Here is a 22348-nt window from a genome sequence, read left to right as displayed (position 1 = left end):
CACTGTGTCAGGCGCCACCTGCTTGGGCTTACCTGAAGTGCCTGTACTGGGAGAGGTGGGCGCGCGCCGCCAGCACGCGCCAGATGCTGCTGCTGCAGCTACTGCTGTCCGCGGTGGCGACCTGTGCGCCGCTGCAGAGCTTGCGACGGCGGCCACTTTCCCCGGGGCCGTCGCCGCTGCTGCTCTTCCACTCGTGCCAGAGGTCTCCGGACCAAGTCTCCGTGGCGCACGCCAAAGCGGCGGGAGAAGGCGGCTGCGGCTCCGCTTCTCGACCGGGGCTGCTGCTGCTGCTGCTGCTGCTGCTAGCGGCGGTGTCTCTGCTGTTGTGGCACCTCCGCCGGCTGTATCTCATGGTGTGAGGGGAGACTCCGCATGCCGGGCTCCCGCTTCCCCCTCAGCGCCGGCCCAGCCTGGAGACTGGCGGGAAAAGCGGCTCGGCAAAGGCGCGAAAGCGGCCGGGAGCCTCCAGAGGAGGGAGACGCAGACTGAGGGCGCCTGGGTAGCTGCTGCTAGCGCGGGCTTCTCTCGGGGCATGAAGCTGCGAGCGCGCCGGCTCCAGCAAGGGCTCCCTGGGCGGGAAGTTGCTGCCCCGGGGCCAAGAGCGGGGCATCCTCCCCAGCAGCGCCTCATCCGCGCCCGCTCTCAGCCGAGAGGGGGGCGAGTCGCTGGGGCGCCGCTTGGCGGCTTCCGGCGCCCCTCAGACCATCGGGGGAGCCTTGCTCGCGCTCCCTCGCCGGCGTCTCCAGTGAGAGTAGGAAGCGTGCGCTTCCCGATTTAGTAGGGCGGGGAGCAGGGGAGGTCCCTGCTGCTGCTGCTGCTGCTGCTGCTGCTGCTGGAGAGAGAGAAATAAGCCAGGCTCTTTAGCAAAAGGAGAGCGGGAGTCGCCGGTGAGCAGCAGCAGCTCCGAGCCAAGCTGCGAAATGGGTCAGGGAGGTGGAATGGGACTCTCGGATCGCCGCCTCCCGTCCTCGCACCCAGCCTTCCTCCCCCACTTTCGGAAAAAGTGGGTGGGCTTAGATTTTTGGAGGGGGGGTAGGGAAAGAGAGAGAGAGAGAAAGCTGGGGGGGGGGAGAGAAAAAGCGGTCCCTCCTCTTGTTTTTGCACAAGTGCAGGAAATGTTCCACTGACCTACATATTTTAGCAAACATTATACGTGACCTGCCCCCACCCCCACCCGAGTCTGGGAGGAAGAGGAGGAGACATGGGAGGACCTAAAAGGAAAAAAGAATTTGACCCTTAAGTGTGAGATCGGAGGGAAGGTAGGTTGTCGTTTCTATAACAAACTAGAACTTGCGCGCGCGTGTAGCATATATCTCCGTCTCTCTATATAGTTAAATAGACTGACTGCACGACGCGAATATTGAGGATCAGATAAGTATACTGGCCATTGCATAAGGCATTCTTAATCCTGGCCGTGTGCTGCTTTCTCACTTCTGCTGTTTGGGTGTTCGGCAACCAGCCATTGCCACCTGATGCCATAACATCTGTTTCAGGAGATTGCTTAAATGTGTTTAGATATCCGAAGTGAACACTTGCTGTCAGGAAAGCCTATGAATGGCTAGTACAACCCTGGACACACCTGAACCGGCTAATGCAGGTTAAATGAAACATACTTGGATGTCAAGTATGCCTGTGTGGATGCTTCTGTTTTAGATTTTGAATGTTCATGCATTAAAAAAAAAAATTCAAAGGATTCCCAAACTCATATTTCAAATTTGTGGTGTCTAAGTTTTGATTGACTTATATTTTAATAAGTCCCTGTGCATCAATTCTCTAACGTGTGACCAAAACCTCAAGCTGCACTATATTTATCTAATTTTAGATGGCAAATATCCCCCCTAAGCACACAAGCAATATGTGTGCTTCTTTTTCCTTATGGGAAAAGATTTGTTCGTTGTAGATTGCATCAAGTCTTAGTCATGCTCAAACCATCAATGGACTTAAGTCCAATGAGTCTATTCTCAGCATGACCCATTGGATTCAGTGCTGGCATCACACCCATTCAGTATTGCAGGATTTGATCTTTGACTTCCAGGTCCTGAAGGTCCGTTGACCAAGTTTTGATAAGTGCTGGCGTCAGGCCTTCCAATATTGGACAGTAAGATATTTAGCTATTAAGGGAGCTTGAATGAGACATGATGTAACCTCCCTCACATAGATAGTTGTATGGGTTGTCTTCAATGGACCTAAGCTAGTCATAGAGCCATTAGTTTCTATAGGGGTAGACTGAGTAAAAGTTAGTTGAGATTCAACTCACAAGTCTTGTCAGTGGAAACCCTGCACAGGGAGTTCCATTTGTGCAATGGGGCTTTCCCCTTTCTCTCCGCTTGCACCCCACAAATTGGTTCAGAGCAGCGGTTGGGAGAAGCCCCAGAACAGCGCATAGACGGAGGCGAGGAAAGTTCCATCTGAGAAGCTTGCCTTGACGGAACAATCAACATAGCTCAACACAATTCCACCCTGTGTCTTCAAATTAAGTTAAGAGATGAACATCTGAAGCCTAAATAAAAATTAATATAATTCTGCCCTATATTTCACCACAATAGAACTATAATAGGACAAGTCCTAGTATATAAGATAAGAGTTCCACCAGGTGTATCATCTATCCAGCTGGAGGTGTTATCTGCAAGCCCAAGCCCATGGATTAGTGTGAACTATAATTAGTAGGCAGACTGATGTTTACCCATATCACCTGTAGCCACAAACCTAGTTCAGTTCTGATTGTTCTGATTTTTATTAGATGCTTGACAAACATACAGGCAGTCAATGAAATGTCATGGTCTGGTCTACAGGCGATCGTAGTCCCAGCTGAGGGTTTCAGGACCAGGGGCAGGATGGCAGGGTGGGAGCAGGAACGAGAGTCCAGAAGCCAAGGTCCCAGGATCAGGAAGCAAGAAGCCAAACGCAGCAAGGCAGGGGCCTGAAGCCTCACAAGGACTGCTGTGCTCCGCTGCCCAGGAGGACTCTCCTGTGTGAGTGCCTGAGGGCCCTGCTCCTTCCTGCCACTTACCACCTGGCCCAGGGCGGGGCCTGACAGGCCTCACAGGGACCGTTGCTGTCACTGCTGCTGCGGCTCAGGGGGATCCAGAGGGGCGCAGAGTTCTTTTTAAAATGTTTTAAAATTTTCCTTTTCCTTTTTTTTTTTTTTTTTGTATATGCAGGGACGGGGATGGGGGTGGGATGAATGTTTAGTTGGGAATCTGTTTGATTTTGATGGATTTGTAATTTTTTATTTGTATTGTTTTTTGTTTTCTGGGGTTTTTTTGTTTTGTTTTTTTGTTTTAAGGTCTTATTTTGTTCTTAAGGGGAGGGGTCAGGGCTGCCGGGGAGTGGGTCCCAGCCAACAAAATGGCTGGGGCATGTTCCACAGAGGGGAATGCACTGGGACAACCGATCTCAGTGATCACAGGTAGGAGGAGGAGTTACGCTAAGACCAGACCATGTCATTACAGAGGAGGCAGGTTTAGTCATTGTCTGAGGACTATCCCTGCCTCTGGGTCTGGTCCTGACCGGACGGATACTAGAATCAGCAAGGGTTACGCACATGACCTGAAGGTGCTGCTGTGCAATGCCAGGTCAATGATTCATAAGACCACTGCCATCCATGACTTGATCATGGATGGAGGATTTGACCTGGCATGTGTAACAGAGACTTGGTTGGATGAAGCAGATGGGCCTGTTCTTGCCGCTGCTTGTCCACCAGGTTTCTCTTACGCACAGCAACCCAGGCCTTGTGGGCGGGGAGGGGGGGTTGCAGTGATTTTTAGGAAGTCATTAGTTTGCACCAGGCGTCCTATTGGGAAGACCCAGTTTTCCGAGTGCATGTTCTGGAAGTTGGGCAATAGGGGCAGTACAGGATTCCTTTTGGTGTACCGACCTCCCTGCTGCACCAAGGATTCCCTGCCTGAGCTGCTTCAGGTCGTGGAGACACCTAGTTTGGTTGTCCTAGGGGATTTTAATATCCATGCTGACACAACCTTACAAGGGGCCGCTCGGGACTTCGTGGAAAACATGGCCTCCATGGGGCTGTCCCTGAATAAGTTTGGCCCAACCTATAGCCGCGGACATGCCTTGGACCTGGTGTTTACCTCTATGGATGTTGGTGATCTGACACTAAGTAAAAGCGAAATGAAAGAAGTGCCATGGTCAGACCACTTCCTGGTGCAACTGGACTTCTCCGCGACCCTTCCCCTCTGCAGGGAGGTGGGACCAATTCGGATGGTCCGCCCCCGCCACTTAATGGATCCAAATGATTTCCAGAGAGTGGTAGGGGATGCTTTATCCCATGTTGATGGCCTTTCAGCTGATTCCCTGGTGGCCCACTGGAATGTGGAGTTAACCAGGGCTATTGACTGTTTGGCTCCGAAGCGCCCTCTCCGATTGCATGGAGCCCGGACAGCCCCGTGGTTTTCCACAGATCTGAGGGCAATGAAACAATCATTGAGACGGCTAGAGCGCCGGTGGCGGATGACCCATTCTGAAGTTGACCGGACACAGGTTAGAGCTCAATGTCGAGCCTACCAAGTGGCGGTAGCGACGGCGAATAAGACTTTTTTCACCGCCTCTATTGCATCTGCAGAAAACAGCAGCAGGAGACTTTTTCAGGAGGTCCGCAATTTAGCGGAACCACCTGCTACATTGGGGCCCAGTACGGGCCACATGATCTCCTGCAATGATTTTGCAAAGTTTTTTGCAGATAAAGTCGCTCAGATTCGGGAAGAGGTAGATGCCACCATGGGAGCAGGGCCAGGGCGGGAGAGTGCTACAGTCCTGTCTAGTCAAATTGCGTGGGATCACTTCCAATCTGTTACCTCCGAGGATGTGGACAGGCTGCTTGGAACGAGTGAAACCAACCACCTGTCTCCTTGATCCTTGCCCATCCTGGCTTATAAAAGCTAGCCGGGAAGGGCTGGGCGATGGGCTTCATGGGGTGGTGAATGCTTCCCTCCGTGAGGGAGCCTTCCCAGACCCGCTGAAAGAGGCGGTTATTAAACCGCTTCTTAAAAAACCATCTTTAGATGTGGCCACGATGGCCAACTATCGCCCAGTCTCAAATCTTCCATTCTTGGGCAAGGTGATTGAGCGAGTGGTTGCTGAACAACTCCAGGCATGCCTGGAAGAAGCGGACCATTTGGATCCCTTCCAGTCGGGATTCAGGCCTCATCACGGGACTGAAACTGCCTTGGTCGCACTGGTTGATGATCTCTGGTGGGCTAGGGACAAAGGTGAGAGCTGTTTCCTAGTTCTGCTGGATCTCTCAGCGGCGTTTGATACCATCGACCGTAACATCCTTCTGGACCGTCTTGAGGGGCTGGGATCTGGGAGCACTGTCATACAGTGGTTCCGCTCCTTCCTCCTGGGCCGTGTTCAGAAAGTGGTGGGGGGGATGAGTGTTCAGACCCCTGGGCTCTCACTTGTGGGGTGCCTCAGGGTTCTGTCCTCTCCCCCATGCTTTTCAACATCTACATGCAGCCGCTGGGAGAGATCATCAGGGGGTTTGGGCTGGGTGTTCATCAGTATGCGGATGATACGCAGCTCTACCTCTCTTTCAAACCAGTGAAGGCGGTGACGGTCCTGTGTGAGTGTCTGGAGGCGGTTGGAGGATGGATGGCGGCTAACAGATTGAGATTGAATCCTGACAAGACAGAAGTACTGTTTCTGGGGGACAGGAGGCGGGCAGGTGTGGAGGATTCCCTGGTCCTGAATGGAGTAACTGTGCCCCTGAAGGACCAGGTGCGCAGCCTGGGAGTCATTTTGGACTCACAGCTGTCCATGGAGGCACAGGTTAAATCCGTGTCCAGGGCAGCTGTGTACCAGCTCCATCTGGTACGCAGGCTGAGACCCTATCTGCCTGCGGACTGACTCGCCAGAGTGGTGCATGCTCTGGTTATCTCCCGCTTGGACTACTGCAATGCGCTCTACGTGGGGCTACCTTTGAAGGTGACCTGGAAACTACAACTAATCCAGAATGCAGCAGCCAGACTGGTGACTGGGAGCGACCGCCGAGACTATATAACAGCGGTCTTGAAAAACCTACATTGGCTCCTAGTACGTTTCCGAGCACAATTCAAAGTGTTGGTGCTGACCTTTAAAGCCCTAAACAGCCTCGGTCCAGTATACCTGAAGGAGCGTCTCCACCCCCATCGTTCTATCTGGACACTGAGGTCCAGCACCGAGGGCCTTCTGGCGGTTCCCACACTGCGAGAAGCCAAGTTACAGGGAACCAGGCAGAGGGCCTTCTCGGTAGTGGCGCCCTCCCTGTGGAACGCCCTCCCACCAGATGTCAAAGAGAATAACAACTACCAGACTTTTAGAAGACATCTGAAGGCAGCCCTGTTTAGGGAAGCTTTTAATGTTTAATGTATCACAGTATTTTAATATTCTTTTGGAAGCCGCCCAGAGTGGCTGGGGAAACCCAGCCAGATGGGCGGGGTATAAATAATAAATTATTATTATTATTATTATTATTATTATTATTATTATTATTACTTGGGATCTGAGCTGGCACAGCTCATCACAATAGCAAACAACTACACAACCAGGGTTTTCTCTACCAGGATAGCACTGTAGACAAATGAGACCAATCTGACACAACCTGAGATGTCTAGGTAATTTGCTGGGCTAGAGACAAACAAAAGCTCAAATGCCTTTTCAGCTTTGCTAAGTCTGTTTTGCAAGCGCAAAAAGCACTAGTGAGGCTGTCAAAAACAAGGCACAGATTTGCCTCCAGGGAGATGAGTTATGTTGAGGCAGCCTACTTTATGAAGGCCAGTGGAGTTACCAGTTAAAAAAATAAGAAGGTGTCTTTTTTTGTTTTTTTTAATGTTAGAGGAGCAAGCATTTTCTCCCTTTAAGCTTGAGATAATGTGTTTTTAACACGATCATCTTGCTCATTGTTTCCCAGTTAATTAATCAGAAAATCAATTACAAACTAAAAAGGGGATTCTGTTATAATAATGGCATTATAACGCATCTTTTACCTTACGTTTAGCAACACGATATAAATACACAAAAGGGGCCATGTTATTATTAGCTTTTCTGAAATCAGAGATCAAGCACTCCATTATCAGTGGGAAGAACCTATATTAGAACCAATCTTTTTTCTTTTCCAAACTTGGCCGGTACAGTAGATGCCCTTTGTTGCATGCTGAACACAGCCTAGGGCACCCTGCCATTCAAATCAAGAACAAGTTAACCTACCTAACTGGTAATTCTAGTCTCATTTGGGGAGATCAAATACTCATAATGAAAGAGTCTCTGCATTGTTGTCCCTGCCTTCTAGAATAAGGCTTCACATACTTGACAGTATAAAGCTGCACTTGTGAAATGCCACACCTTTGTTTAACTTGGGCTGCCCCCAGACTGCTTGTATTTTGTGGGAGGGATTCAGTCGCATACTGGAAATATAGGTTTATGCAATTCATGTGGATTAAAGAGCTTTGTTGCCGAAATAAAAAATAAAATAAAAATCCCATTTTTAAGGAAACAGCAATACAAAAGCTTCTTGGAGTTCAGAAAGTGATGGAGGGCACTAGGGGGCATTGATGCGTGCTAGGGACTTTCTTGCTGAAAGTTCAGTCTTTTAAGCCATTATGCTATTTTAGATACCATATACTAGGGTTTATGATTTTCCTTTCTCCCCAATTCAGAGATATAAAATCTGAAAGAGCGGAACTTTGTCTTCCCTGTTCAACAGTTGGATGGTAGGAAGGAGGTGGCAGAATATTTTTGACTGATTTATCCCCCCAATAGATAAAAGGAATACTTTGTGTAGCAACTCACATATCGCTGAATCAGCACAATCCAACTTGCTTAAAACAAGATAATCATTCCATCCCAGTAACCAATTGTGCTTGCTATGGGATGGCATGGCTGTAACAATGCATTTAAGTTGCCATGGAACACTTACCATTGGGAGGCTCTTATCTAGATAAAGGTAAAGAACTCCTGGACAGTTAAGTTCAGTCAAACGTGACTGTGGGGTGTGGCACTCATCTTGCTTTTTAGGCTGAGGGAGCCGGCGTTTGTCCATAGACAGCTTTCTGGGTCATGTTGCCAGCCTGACTAAACCGCTTCTGGTGCAACGGAACACCGTGACAGAAACCAGAGCGCACAGGAACGCCATTTACCTTCCTGTCACACCTATTTATCTACTCGCACTGGTATGCTTTCAAACTGCTAGGTGGGCAGAAACTGGAACAGAGCAACTGGAAGCTCACCCCGCCGTGCGGATTAGAACTGCCGACCTTACAATCGGCAAGCCCAAGAAGCTCAATGGGTTTAGATCACAGCGCCACCCATCATGGGTGACTAACTTGTAGCCCTTCATACTTTGGATTTCAACTACCAAAAGTCCCAGCCAGTGGTCAGGGATAATGGCAGTTGCAGTCAGCAATGTCTGGAGGCGCAGAGATGATCCACCACTTTTCTAGAGCCTCCCCATAAGTAACACTAATATATATATATAGAGAGAGAGAGATTTCACACCATTTATATACCACCTGATTTCATTTTAAATCTAAATGTTACAATATGTACATTGAGTCCCTTCTTTAGTGGGCAAATCAGTTAACATAACCTTCTGTGCTGCACTCAAAAAACCTTATATAGAGAGAAGATTCAGCTGTGGGGGGACGACAACTACCCTGTTTTCTAGCTCTGAAAAGATCAGTGGAAGTGCTTTCCCCTTGAATTCAGCCTTGGCTCCTTTGTGAATTTGTAACTCTTAATTATGGCGTGTAGAACAAAGCATTTGTTAAGTAAATTAATATGAAACAGCCCTGCTCTTACAGGCATCAAGAGATTCACAGTATACATTTTGGTTTTTAGTTTTTCATAGGACAAGGGATCTATCTTCCCCGATATTGCCACTTGACATTCTTTTTTTTTTTTAATAATATTTATTGAACATTTTCAAATATAACAGAAAAAAGAAAAAAAAGAAAAAAGAAAGATGTTTTATATCCTTATTTTCATTAACATCCTTCCAGGACTTCCCCTCCCCACCCCCTCTTGTATTCCAATTCCTTCAAATAAATTCAACAAGTTCTTACCCCAAATTTTAAACTTATTACAATTAACCCAATGTTAAAAATGTTTTTCCCTCCCCTAAAAATCGACCTCGCTCCCTTCCACGAGTTCCCCTTTTAAATATGCAGAACAAATTAAATTAAAAGAAAATAGAAAAAAGAATAAAGTATAATTTAACACCCTTTGGATTCCAAATTTCCCTCCCCCCTTTTCCGATTGCGTTCCCCAATGTCCATCAATGCCTGTTGTCATCCTGGAGATCCCACATCTAGGCCGAGATCCTTGCCAAGTCCACTTTGCCGTCTTTTTAATAGTCTTTGCCGTCTTTTAGATCATCTTTAATTTCGAACGTCCAATCTTGGAAAGACTTTATCTCAAAAAGGACCATTTCTTCCATCCAGATCTCTATATTTAAGAGTAAAAACTCCAATTTTATTTCTTTAGACCTTTCAAATCTGGATGTCCCAAATGTACCCACTTCCAGCTTTATCCAATTCTTGTTGTTCATATTATTCTTATTATTCTCTCTCCTCACTTTTCTCCAATTTCTTTTCCTGCTCTCCTGCAAAAATGTTCCAATTCCAAAAGCTTCTAAATCCCCTACAGAGGCTTTGTTATTCAGGAACAAAACTTTATGTCAAGTCCCTTCCATTCTTCAATAGATAAGTCTATTGTCTCCTTTAGTGTAGAGACCTCTGTAGACAAAATAGTGTTCCATTTCTGCAGTTTCCCAGGAGATAAAAAGTCCAATTCAAATTCCATACCAGCAATGCTTGTAATGTCCCACAGCCCCTCTAGAGGGATTATAATAACTCAGTTTCCTTCCAGATCACACCCAACAGTCAAAATAGCTTGTTATTCCTTGTTTTAAACAATTTATATCTAATTTGTAACAAATGTAACCGGCAAAGTCCTCGTAACAAAGTTCTCTTTTTTTTTTATTCTTCAGCTTTGACAGCTCCTTTGACAGCTGTCAAAGCCTCTGTTTCTCCTCTCCCGACACTCTCACGGTCCGGTCCTGGTTCCCGGGGGGGGGGTGGTTGCATTTTAGCTCAGGTTCTACTTTTCTCCTCCAGCCCAGTCTTATAATTTTCCATCGTGAAATTAATAACTTTATCAAACTTCGGTAGCACTCGATCTTAGTTGTTAAATCCTTTGCTTTAACTCCTCTACGACAGGGGGGAGGCTGACTTCCTTTTTGCACCTCCCCCGCTCGCTCCGAATTTAAAATTTAAAATCTTTTCCCTTTTTAAGTCCAGTTTCCAATTACTCACGGGTTGTTCTTTTAATCCGAATTTTCAATAGAAGAAGTCAGCACTCTCCGCCAAATGGCATGCGGCTTCGCTCGGCAGGGGAAGCGGAGGACTCATAGCACCACACCCCCCCCCCCGGCACCCACTCCGTAGCCTTTAAAAAGGCTTCTTCGTGAGCCGGGGGGGCGCAAACGGTGCCCGCCGAGTCACCATGCCCATGGGTTTCAGCGCCCATGGTTTTTGAGGGTCCCCCGCGACGCCGACGCGGTAGAACCCAGCCCCTGCCGAGCAGGCTCCCTCCGGAGCTCGGAGGGAGTCCGCCATTCGGCGATGGCGCCAACCCGGAAGTCCTGCCACTTGACATTCAAGGCTTGAATGGCCCAAACAATCATCCAGATCTATGTATAGCAAGTGTTCTTGTTCAATTGCTTTTTAAACAAAAGGACATCTCAAGCACTTGAACTGCAGGGTACAGTGTGTTTTCAGCACAGAACTGTTGTGTGTTCTGATTCTTGAATGATACACTACAGGAGGAGGAAGAAGGCAGGTGCAGCTCACACTGCCATGTTCCTGTTCATGCTCGAGTTCATGCAAATGTTTAACCACAAACGGGACAGAAGTGTACAAAATATTCACTAGATTTTGAAATCTGGCAAATGTCCAGGGCTTGCTTGTTGAGAGAAAGCTTCACTGGAGGAGAGGGCCCAAACTGTCTATGATGCAAGGAGTATGCATGTTTCTGAGTACGTAAAAAAGCAACTGTGCAAAAGCTTCAGAACCGTGGGATGGGATTGAAAAATAGACCTTTCGTTGTTGTTTTTCTCCCTGCCAGTGCTCCTGACCACACTTTCTGAAGCTGCTATTACCATTTCAAAGGAAGCTCCATTGAAATCTACATTTGTCAGGTGCTGAGCATAATGTAGGCTCGCCATCTCTTTGTTCCTGGAAGAGATGCTGTGTCTTCAACAGGTAACAAAAGACGGGAACTTCAAACAGGTGGTGCAGTGAGGATCTCTACCCATTGTGAATTCCCCTAAATCTTATTCAGCTTTGATCAGACACTGCACCACACAGTAGCAGGTCTTCCTGCAGATTAGGTAAGGTCTCAGAATGAGGTTTTTTTCTTTAAGATGCAAAGAATACTGTGAAGAAAAGACACGCTGAGCTGAAGTTTTATTCCAATGAATGCATGCTTAGATTAGGGGTAGTGAACTTTTTTCAGCCAGAGGGCCGCATGCCAGAGACAAAAGTGGGCAGAACATTGCACTGGACATTGCACATTCTGCTGATGGGATGTGGGTTTGCATTGTAAAAACAGCTCTTTTTGCTGGGGATTGGACTAGATTAACCTCGGGGTCCCTTGTAGCTCTACAATTCTATGATTATCGTGTCTAGATGTGTCATTAAATGTGTCTTGGCATTGAAGTTTTCATGTATGTGCAGACAACATCAGCAAGAAGGATACAGTGGTACCTCGGGTTACATACGCTTCAGGTTACAGACTCCACTAACCCAGAAATATTACCTTGGGTTAAGAACTTTGCTTCAGTATGAGAACAGAAATCGTGCAGCAGCGGTGCGGCGGCAGCAGGAGGCCCCATTAGCTAAAGTGGTGCTTCAGGTTAAGAACAGTTTCAGGTTAAGAATGGACCTCCAGAATGAATTAAGTTCTTAACCCAAGGTACCACTGTATTTATGAAGGACACAGCAGGCATGGAGAGGCAATTTAACCATTTCCTCCCATGCTGCAGTCCTAAGAACTATTGCTCTTCTGAGATCAATTCCTAATTTGCTTTGGAGAGAGCCCCCCCCCCCCGTTAATATTTGGATTTCCTACCAATGCAAATAGCAATTTCAAAGGGCTGGTTTTCATAAGGACCACAACAGGTGTGGAAAGGGTTGAACTCTCCATCTGCTGTGGCCCTGACTATTATCAATTGATGCTATTTGCATTTAAAACAACAGCAGCACGCCAGCACACTGGATGCAAAGATACATTTAACACCACATCTAGCTTGCCCTTAGAAATGCTTGTAAGGAAAAAGAAAAAGAAAACCTTTTGGAGCAGCACTATAATCTCCATCTGTTACTGCTATTCAGAGACTGTACATAAGATGAGTTATTTCCACTATGCTAACACATATATCTGTCTGACCAGCAGCTTAATTTTAGCACGTATTCTGTAAAAGTGTTCCATTTATCTCTTTATTTATTTGATATAAAAATTCTGTCAATGCTCTACTTCTGCCTGTGTCTCCATCTGTTCATGAAGATCCACAAATACCATTTGGACACAATTTCAGATGCAATGTTCAGAACTGGACTCTATCAGTACTTGACATCCTGATCTGATGTATATTGTTTCAGTCTGAATCACTAGCGGGAACAAGCAGGCACAACAGGTCAATCAGTAAAACAGACAGTTGGCCCACCTGTATCTTCTCAAAAACTAGCAACTATTTAGTAAACTAGGAACAATTGAAAGAGCATGTATGCACAACGGCAGCATCAACCTCAGAACATCTGTGGGTCCTTGTGTTTTGGTTCAGGCTGAGACTAATAATGGCAATTGAACTGATTTTCAGGGTCAGCTCAGCCTCTACAGCTCCCTGTTCCATTAGCAAACTCTTGTCTATTTCCTGCATTATACAGTAACAAGTATACACTTGAAAGGGAAGTGTACACCCAAAAAAGCATACTAAGGGATTCTTACAGCTATGGAAAACAGAAGAGTAGATCACAATATACAGAACAGCAACACAACAGAAGTCTGCCAAAACAGCAAAAACATAACAAAAAGGACTTACTGTTGATAAGTGTTCACCTTAGAAAAAATCCCATTGTGTGGGAATCCTTAAAACCACAGAGTTTACAAAATGTGGTTGCCAATTCCACACACTTAACAAACAAAGCATAAGTCTTTGGAGATCTCTGGGGCACAAGCTACGTGAATGAATCTTCCCTGAATAGGAGTTCCAAGTTTGCAAGTAGTTGCTTCCCATTGCTTGCCTTCCTCCCATAGAGTACAGATGACACTGAACTTGGATTGTCATAAGACCATAAGAAAAGCCCTGCCCAATCAGGACAAAGGTCCACTTGATCTAGCATCCTGTTCTCACAGTGATGCCTAGGGGATATTTGCAAGCAGGACCTGAAGGCAATACTGTAGTATTTTCTTCACTTGTGACTTCCAGCAACTGGCACACAGAGTCATACTGTTTCTGGCACTTGGGGGTAGAACATAGCCATTGATAACCCTCTCCTACATGAATTTGTATAATCCTCTTGTCAGAGTTGTACTGTGCTGAAGCCTTCTGTATTGTGTCACAGCATATAAAGATAAATCTGCAGGCAGATTTCAGTGTAATAGTTTTGGACGCATGGCACATCTCTATTAGGTATTTGGCATTAAAATATTATTATTATTATTAGTTGTTGTTGTATACCAACCTATACCCGCAGGTCTCAGGGCAGTTCACAGGATAAAATCACAATATAAAAACACAAAATGCATAATCAAAATAAAAACAAAAGCAACCCAATAACGCACCCCCCCCAAATATATTTTGAAGGGGCATTGGATGACATCAGCTGTTTCAGAATAATGATGGGGTAAACGGTGTTCTCTCTCCACCTCCCCATAGCTCCTTTCCTGTTTCTTTGAGCTGTTGATATTTCTAGAGCACATTGCCAGAATGTGGTACTAAGGCTATGAAGATTATCTTTGATGACAAGACAAGTGATAGAGCAACCATTCTAGTGCTTGTTGGCTATTCTGAAAGCTCAGTAAATAACTTTAGGCTTCAGCTACTTTGTCAGCCTACTTTGTCATATGTGTGAAGTGCTGTCCTCAATTGGCAGGGGTGTGTGTGTGTGCGTAAGGGGGTGGGGAACCTAATGTCACATTTCCTCCTGGGCAACCAGTCATGGACAGAGCCAGAGGCAAATGTGAACAGGACAACAAATGTAAATCTGACCCTTATATAATAGGCTAGTTTCTGCACAAACACCGCTCTCCAACCTCCATCCAGACAAGCAAGAGGTATTATCAGAGCTTTAGGAGACTTTTCTCCAAGTCAAATATGATCAAGGAGGGTGTGAATAAGGGCCAGTGAGGCATGTGGCTGAGGAGAGTTTGTGGCCACATAGACAGGAGCCTACCTGATATCAATGGGCAGTGTAAGTGTTGCCACACCAAAGGATAAATTTTTTGCAAAGTTCAAACGTGGCACTTCTAAAAATGCCAGTTCTACAGATTTAAGTAGTCCAGACGGCACATATGATGTGAGGCAATCCTTCAAGTAAACTGACAAAGAGGTCAGAAGGCGATGAGATGCAGAAAACTACAGCCATGGTGTTTATGTAATTAACGGCTGTCGTTCACAACAAACACTTGTGCTGGTATTGCAGACATCCTAACATGATAAGCCATTGAGTAAGTATAGTGTGGTAAATTCATGGTGTCCGTTCATTCCACAAGTGATAGCACTGAACTTCTTGGTCTATTGCAATTCAGTGGTTTCATGGTGTTTTCGGCAATTCCCCTGCTCATTTGAGCAGCAGACTGGGGAAATGTAAGGCTGGCGTGGGTGCCGCACTCCGTCTTCACAAAAGTTCTTCGATTGTGGTGATTTCTTGGCATTTTGGCACCTTCCCAGCCCTCTCCCCTCTGAAAACATCAGTAAACGTTTTTTGATGCCAAAGTGTGAGTCAGTGTCAAATTAATTTGTAATTGCACACTCTACAATGCAGAGAGAGAGGCAGAACGATTAGTCACCTCCTTTTCTGTCAAATACAACTGAATATGTAGTGAAAGAAGTCCATTAAAAATGTGGGCATTGCAGCTAACAGAGATTGATGTAGCTTGCCCTAACCCTACCCTCACGGTGCCCTTTTCATGTTTCATTTCTGCTGCCACCGAAATTCCTTCCTTTGAAATGCTTGTTCCTAATCCCAAACAACTCCAGTGAGTCAGGTCGTGAAGGAGACAGATCACTGTTATTAGGAACATGTTTATGTATAACAAGCAATGAGACAACAAGATGTGACAAGCTGCACTTTACCGAAGGTCTAATGTATTGCCACGGGTGAGTTACGAGGCACAGGATGGAGCGCAGAGGCCTTTCATTTCCTTGCCGCCACCCCAAAAATGCAGGAAGCCTTCAGGAAAGGTGTTGCCATTAACATCTGCTGATGTGATTGGCTGTAAACAATATTAGAACAAGTTTGTTCCTCCTTGTGATGTCAGGAATAGCACAGTACCGGAATCTAAGGAAATTGAAGCACAGGCAAAAGGTAAAGGACCCCTGGACGGTTAAGTCCAGTCAAAGGTGACTATGGGGTTGCGGGGCTCATCTCGCTTCAGGTAGAGGGAGCTGGCGTTTGTCCACAGACAGTTTTCTGGGCCGTGTGGCCCACTAAACTGCTACTGGCGCACGGAGGACCATGACGAGTGCCAGAGCGCACAGAAACGCTGTTTACCTTCCTGCCGCAACGGTACCTATTTATCTACGTGCACTGGCATGCTTTCAAACTGCTAGGTTGGCAGGAGCTGGGATAGAGTGATGGGAGCTCACCCCGTTGCAAGGATTCGAACTGCCGACATTCCAATCAGCAAGCCCAAGAGGCTCTGGTTCAGACCCACATCCCAAAATGGAAGCATAGGGACCTGTCTTACACTGAGTCACACCATTGATCCATATAACTGTAGGGGTTTTTTAAGTCCCCCCACCAAATCGTGTATAAATTTTATGAAATTATATTATTATTATTATTATTATTATTATTATTATTATTATTATTACACTGACTGGCAGCAGCTCTCCAGATTTTCTGGCTGGGGACATTCCCAACCCTACCCTGCTGGGGATTGAACCAAACCTTGCAAAACAGATGTTCTGTCACTAAGGGCCATGTGACATTTTGGTGGATCCACCCTTCACATTTGAAAAAACAAATATTTTATGTAAGTATGCTATTTACAATCAATCTGACTGCAATGCACACACACACGTGCACACACACACAGTAAAAACAAACACTAAGTTTCTGCTACATAGCTGGACAAGACACACAGATCTTAGTCTGACGGCCACATACCACGTTTTTAGTTATATGGTAAATGTCACAGGTCTACACTGAAAATGTTTCAGGTAACATACAGCCAACATGGAACTGGAAACATGTATAATACAGGTGTAATCAGAGAGGCCTGAGGGATATATATACAATGGGCTCTCACCATTTGCCTTTTCATAGCCATGGGAGCACTATGGGATTGAAGTCACAGGCCAGGCTGCCCAGCCCCACCCTCAGCAGCTACACATTGAGCATTAAGAAGAAAAGGATGCTATGTGTGCAGGGCAATCGGGGTTTGTTTTTTTGCAATAAATTATGGTTTGGTTTCCAGAAGTATGAAGGGCTGCACAGCGAACCTTTCTTTCTAATGTAGGGTGGTACCGGGGGCATGACCAGTGGCACATCAGAATCAGAGATATGGCCAGCATGCATGACTATACTCTTCTCTCACGCACTCAGTGAATGCACAAGGAGCTGAGCTGTGTATGAGCTCCTCTATCAAGTGTGTCAGCTCCTTGTTGAGTATATATTGTTGAGTATATTCTCAGTGGCAACACAGGTTTGCCTTATCATCATCACCACCATCATCATCATCATCATTGTGTAATGTGTGAAATGGAATTAAGCAGAGCATATCCATTGTCGCCCACCAACAAGGAGCGTGTGAAAGTGTATTGGACTTAGCAGTCATAGGATCGTGAAAAGCAAAGTCACGCATTCTAACATTATGAGGGGCACATCACAGGAGTTTGTTCCAAGAGGATCTCAGAAAAGCCTTTGCTAATTTGCCTGTGTTGATTGTCATACAGGCATGCAGGGTTTCATTTGTTTATTACCTATTTGCAGCTGCCCTTAGAACAACAATGACAACCTGAAAAGGCCCTATTAAGTTCAACAACAATCTGGAAAACCATACCACTTACTTTCTATTCCTCCTCATCGCAATGTCTTTGTTTCTATTCCGTACAATTTATTTTTCTGACTTTGTTAAAAAACAAAACAAAACTGATGGGGTTTCTTCAGCATGTAGGCACACTTTTTTTAGTTTATGATTTAGTTTTTTAAAAAAATTATGTCTTGCATTGAGTTTTCATTGGGTTCTGGTTGCCCCAGATTCCTCCCAATTACTTCCCTCCTCAGATCTCCCACAAGATTCATTCCTCTCCAGATCCTCTTCAATTAATTATCCCCACACACCCACACACAAAAACAACAACCCAGTGTTCTTTTCCTCACTCACACTAGGATTGTATTTCTTCATACTTTAGCCCTACAGCCAAATATTTAGCTAGTTCTTTGAATACAATCATGATTTCTTATCTCTGTAATTCTCTCTGGGCTCTTTCCTTAGTCCATGTTCTTTTTCTTCTTGGATTTGACTTCTGGCCATTTTCCCCCTTCCCCTCATTCCTCTGGTCGGTTCCCTCTCCCAAACCCCAAGTCCAGTTTCCAAAAATTCCTCCCCTTCTTTGACCTGTAACTTCCCCAAGCCCCTATTTTACTGGGCCTTTGCTTCTCCTACTTTTCAAGTCTTGTGCTCTCTTGGATAAGAGGAATTTGGTCAATGGCAGCCAGAGGCCCTTAAGCCCGGAGCAGTCCTAAATTCTTCTGCTACTCCTTTCTTATGTCAGCCAATCGTTAACAGAAACTTCAGTGCCACTGCCACAAATGTTATTACCTAAGGCTGTTATAATATATATTTGCATTACTTCCGGGTTTCAATCCAGAGATACCCAAGCAAGAAAGGACACCGTAACAAAGCCAGCCACATGATTAGTGATATAATATAGATGCACAATAGTAACTGCATCCGGATCCAGAGTTAAATAGCCATTTGCAATGGAGCCAAGGGATCAGTCTTATGAGTCACAATGTGTCTTGTTTGCTCTCCCAAGATGGCACCCTGCTCTGAGATGTTTCAGAAATTAGTAGCAAATGCTTGCAATAGTGTTTCTATATAATTAGTATGATGTACAAATTCACTGTTGTTTTTGGAATCTGTTTGGATTTAATCTATGATGAAAATGAAGACAGGATGTATGAAACTGTTCAAATTCTGACTCTAGGCCAACTCTGCCTTCTACCAGTCTTTTGTTCAGACCAGTTTTGATTTTGGAAATAAGATAAATGTGTGCACATGATGCCTACATCCTGTGCTCTTTTAAAACAAAGTGTTGCCCTGGATCTATTTAGTGCTTTACTTGATATATTTATATAAATAACTAACTCCAGGCTCAGGGGAACAGCTGGAAAGGCTGAAATAGTCTTAATCTGTATAGTCTTTAAAAGGCCAGTACAGAAAGAATTAAGTTTGTAAAATCCAGGAATGATTTGATTGCACCCAAAATTATTTGGGAGACGGTTTAACCCCTCGTCACTCTGACTAATGCCAGCTGCTGGACACTAGGAAAGCAGTTCTTAAGTACTTGAAATAAAGGATGCAGCTGACATGACATGATGCCAATATTGCAGCCAAGTTGCAGCAGTGAAGAAATCAAATGCATCCAATCTGATGAGATGCGTAAAAAAAGCTTATATCCACAGCTAACATTAGCTATTAGTAGGTGAAATGTTTCAAATGTAAACACTACCCCCATTGGTTTTAATTTATCTACGTTTTTGTTTGTTTAGAAGCTGCTTTGGGTAGCTTTGGGGAAGATAAAGTGACTAACAAATTTAAATAATAATAATAAATAATAGCCTCAGTGGAATCAGGATTGCACTTTAATATTTTGGAGCACATCCTGTACATTGAGCATTTATCCTAATTTGTTACTACTACTACTAAATGAGCATTCAGTCTGAACTGATTCAAAGAATACTTTCTCCGTTGTTAGTACATTTCACCTTGAGACGACAAGGTCCAGAGTGTGGCCCAGGCATCCCCAACCTTCAGCCCTCCAGATGTTTTGGACTACAGTTCCCATCATCCCTGACCACTGGTCCTGTTAGCTAGGGATCATGGGAGTTGTAGGTCAAAACATCTGGAGGGCTGCAGATTGGGGGTGCCTGGTGTGGCCTGACACATGCTTTGGAGCAGTGACATGTTGGGAGAGCCCCACAGCCATCATGGCAGCCATGAATTCCTGAGCCACTCCACAGCCAGTTGCCTTGGCATGGATGTTGAACTGCCCCAAAACCAGCAGCCTGGAAGTCCTCAACACCACCTCTGAGACCAGCTCTATTAGCTCAGGCAGGGAGACTGCTGGAGAGCAACCAGGAGAAAATCTAATCTGTCCCAACTGCCCAATGCCAAACATACACTTGAGATACCCCCACAACTGGACAGAGAGCCTGGAGAGAGGGGGGAGGGAGGGGGGGAGGGAGAGAATCTCCACAGACCACTGCAACTCCGCCTCATCAATCCTCAAGTCTGCTCTGATGCTGCACTGAGTACACAAGTGGGCACAGCTGGATAAGACCAACTCCACCCTGTTCACCCACCCAGGTCTCAGTGATACAGACCAGATCGGCCGCCTCATTCATAATCAGATCAATGACTCAGTTCCCTGCCCAGAGTAGTATATAATTAGTAAATGACAGTATGTACTGGAAATAAGGGAACACTTAGCTACTTTAAATGAATTCAGATCTCCAGGGCCTGATGAGCTGCACCCAAGGATACTAGAGGAGCTTGCGGATGTAATTGCAGAGCCTCTATCTATAACCTTTGAGAATTTGTAGACAACAGGTCAGGTCCCTGCAGACAGGAGGCAGGAAATTGTCCCCATCTTAAAAAAAAAAGGGGGGGGGAGACCCAGGTAACTACCAACTGGTGAGCTTGACATCAACACCAGGAAAGGTCCTAGAACAGGTAATTAAATAGTCGATCCCTGAGTACTTAGAAAAGGATGCTGTGATTACATGGTTTTCTCAAAAACAAGCCATGTGAGAAGAATCTTATTTCTTCTTTTTTAATAGTTACAAGTTTGGTGGATCAGGGGAATGCTGCAGACACAGTTTATCTTGATTTCAGTAAAGCTTTTGATAAAGTCCCCTAATATATTACTGTGAGGAAGCTGGTAAAATATGGGCTGGACAAGGTAACTATTAGGTGAATTTGTAGCTGATTGCCTGATGGAACCCAAGGAGTGTTCATTATTGGTTCCTCATCATCTTGAAAAAAAGTGAAGGCATGAGGTGCCACAAAGTCCTGGACCTGTTGTGGTTCAATATCTTCATAAATGACTTGGATGAAGGAATTTTTGCAGATGACGTCAAACTGGGAGGGGTAACTAATGCCACAGAAGACACAATTGGGATTCAAAATGAAATTAACAGATTGGAGAACTGGGCCCAAACAAACAATATGAATTTCAATAGAGACAAATGTTCTGCGCTTAGGCAGGAAGAACCAGATGCACAAATACAAAATGGGGGCCACCTGGCTTACTAGCAGTATACGTGGAAAGGATCTAGAGGTCTTAGTGGACCACTAGCTTAACAGTGTGATGCAGCAGCAAAAAAGAAGGCTAATGCTATTTTAGACTGCATCAACAGAAGTCTAATGTTCAGGTCAAGGGAAGCAATAGTACCACTCTATTCTGCTAGTCAGACCACACCTGGAGTACCGTGTCCAGTTCTGGGCGCTGCAATTTAAGAAGGATGTTGACAAACTGGAATGTGTGCAGAGCAAGGCAACCAAGATGATCAAGGGTCTGGAAACAAAGCCTGGAACAGTTGAGGGAACTGAGTATGTTTAGCCCGGAAAAGAGGAGACTGAGAGGAGATATGATAGCCATCTTCAAATATCTAAAAGGCTGCCACATGGAGGATACGGGCAAGTTTGTTTTCTCCTTTTCTGGAGGATAGGGCTCAAACCAATGACTTCAAGTTACAAGAAAGGAAATTCTGACTTAACATCAGGAAGTACTTCTGACAGTTGCAGTCTTAAAGTGCTACATATGGTTCTTTCTAACTGAGCTGTTGATCTGGGATGAGGAATAAATAGTCAAAGACTTGGAGAACATATAGCTAGAACTGCAAATGGACTTCATATTCCTGGAAGCAGGATGGTGAATTTTGTAACGGGTGGGAGCAAGGGGAATTAAAATCACAGAGTTGAAAAGGTACAGTCTTGACCCCTGCCCTCCTTTTTCAATATAGAAAATCCAATACCTGGAAATCAGGTGTTCTTATTGAAAAATTTATACTTATTGCTTTTTAATTTGTATAGCAAAGTTTACTGAAATAATAGCAAAAAGTGACACTACTCAATGGAACATGCTAATGACCATTTGCCTTTGATTAAGTATTGTTTTTATTGTACTTGTGGTATAGTGCCCATTCCTCTTAAAATGGGGTCTGAAATTTTCAGAATTCTCTATCATTGACTTTTGGGATCTATTGGGGTAATTGCTTTTTTAAAGAGCTGAAGTGTAAAGGTAGATATGGTTCTGTTCAGAGGATGAGAAGCCATCAGAGCTATTAGTTTCAGTTGCTGCTGTTACCTCTACTTGCTCTTTGCTTTATACTAAAATGATCGGTGGGTGGGACAAGGTTGCAAAGGCTTCCATCAGTATATGCGTGGGACTCCTTAAACTGTCAGGTTCCATCGCGAACGCTAGGGAGATCATCGTCAAACAATTGTAGATATAATTTTTTTGCCTGAAAGAGCACAACATGATGCCATTTAACTGGAACCCGAAGCTATTGATATCCCGCTGTGGTATCATGAACACCAAGGCCATTCAATTGTCCTCCCGAGGCAAATGTTACATGCGACTTGTTAACCTTAGCATGGTAAAAAACCAACTCCACTGCTGCTTGACCTACTTTATCATAATGCAGAACCCATTCAGTTGTTATAACATACTCCATCTAAAAAAAACTTGCTGGCAAAGGCACCATGATTACATGAATACCAAGCCACTAGACTCAGATTTTATTTATCCAAGAAAGGGTCACATTGTTCAAAATAGGCCTAGTGTTTTGATGACATGTGCACTTGAATAGACCAAGAAAGCCCAGATCAAATTTATTTTTCT

The 22348-nt window shown here is 45.0% G+C and overlaps 1 protein-coding gene and 1 long non-coding RNA gene across 5 annotated transcripts in view; one reads left to right on the top strand and one right to left on the bottom strand.

The window, feature by feature from the left end:
* The window catches only part of NPAS2 (neuronal PAS domain protein 2), a 104723-nt gene that overhangs the window by 54800 nt on the left and 27575 nt on the right, over window positions 1-22348 (bottom strand). The window contains exon 1 of one of the 4 annotated variants that reach the window (XM_079972577.1): window positions 33-637. The exons of 2 other annotated variants lie outside the window; for them this stretch is intronic. In XM_079972577.1, the coding sequence (XP_079828703.1) occupies window positions 33-352 (320 nt within the window). In that variant the 5' untranslated portion in view covers window positions 353-637. Of the gene's footprint in view, window positions 1-32; window positions 638-22348 lie in introns of those variants that run through there. One more of the 4 variants, XM_079972578.1, reaches the window with a different exon arrangement.
* The window catches only part of LOC307214365, a 33339-nt gene continuing 11902 nt past the window's right edge, over window positions 912-22348 (top strand). Inside the window, exon 1 of the long non-coding RNA XR_013837986.1 lies at window positions 912-1259. This is a non-coding gene — a long non-coding RNA (uncharacterized lncRNA). The remainder of the gene's footprint in view (window positions 1260-22348) is intronic.

This window comes from Podarcis cretensis, assembly GCF_951804945.1.
Source record: "Podarcis cretensis genome assembly, chromosome: 4".
Taxonomy (NCBI): domain Eukaryota; kingdom Metazoa; phylum Chordata; class Lepidosauria; order Squamata; family Lacertidae; genus Podarcis; species Podarcis cretensis.
The sequence above is the reverse complement of the archived record's forward strand: the minus strand, read 5'-3'. Positions and strand labels throughout refer to the sequence as shown.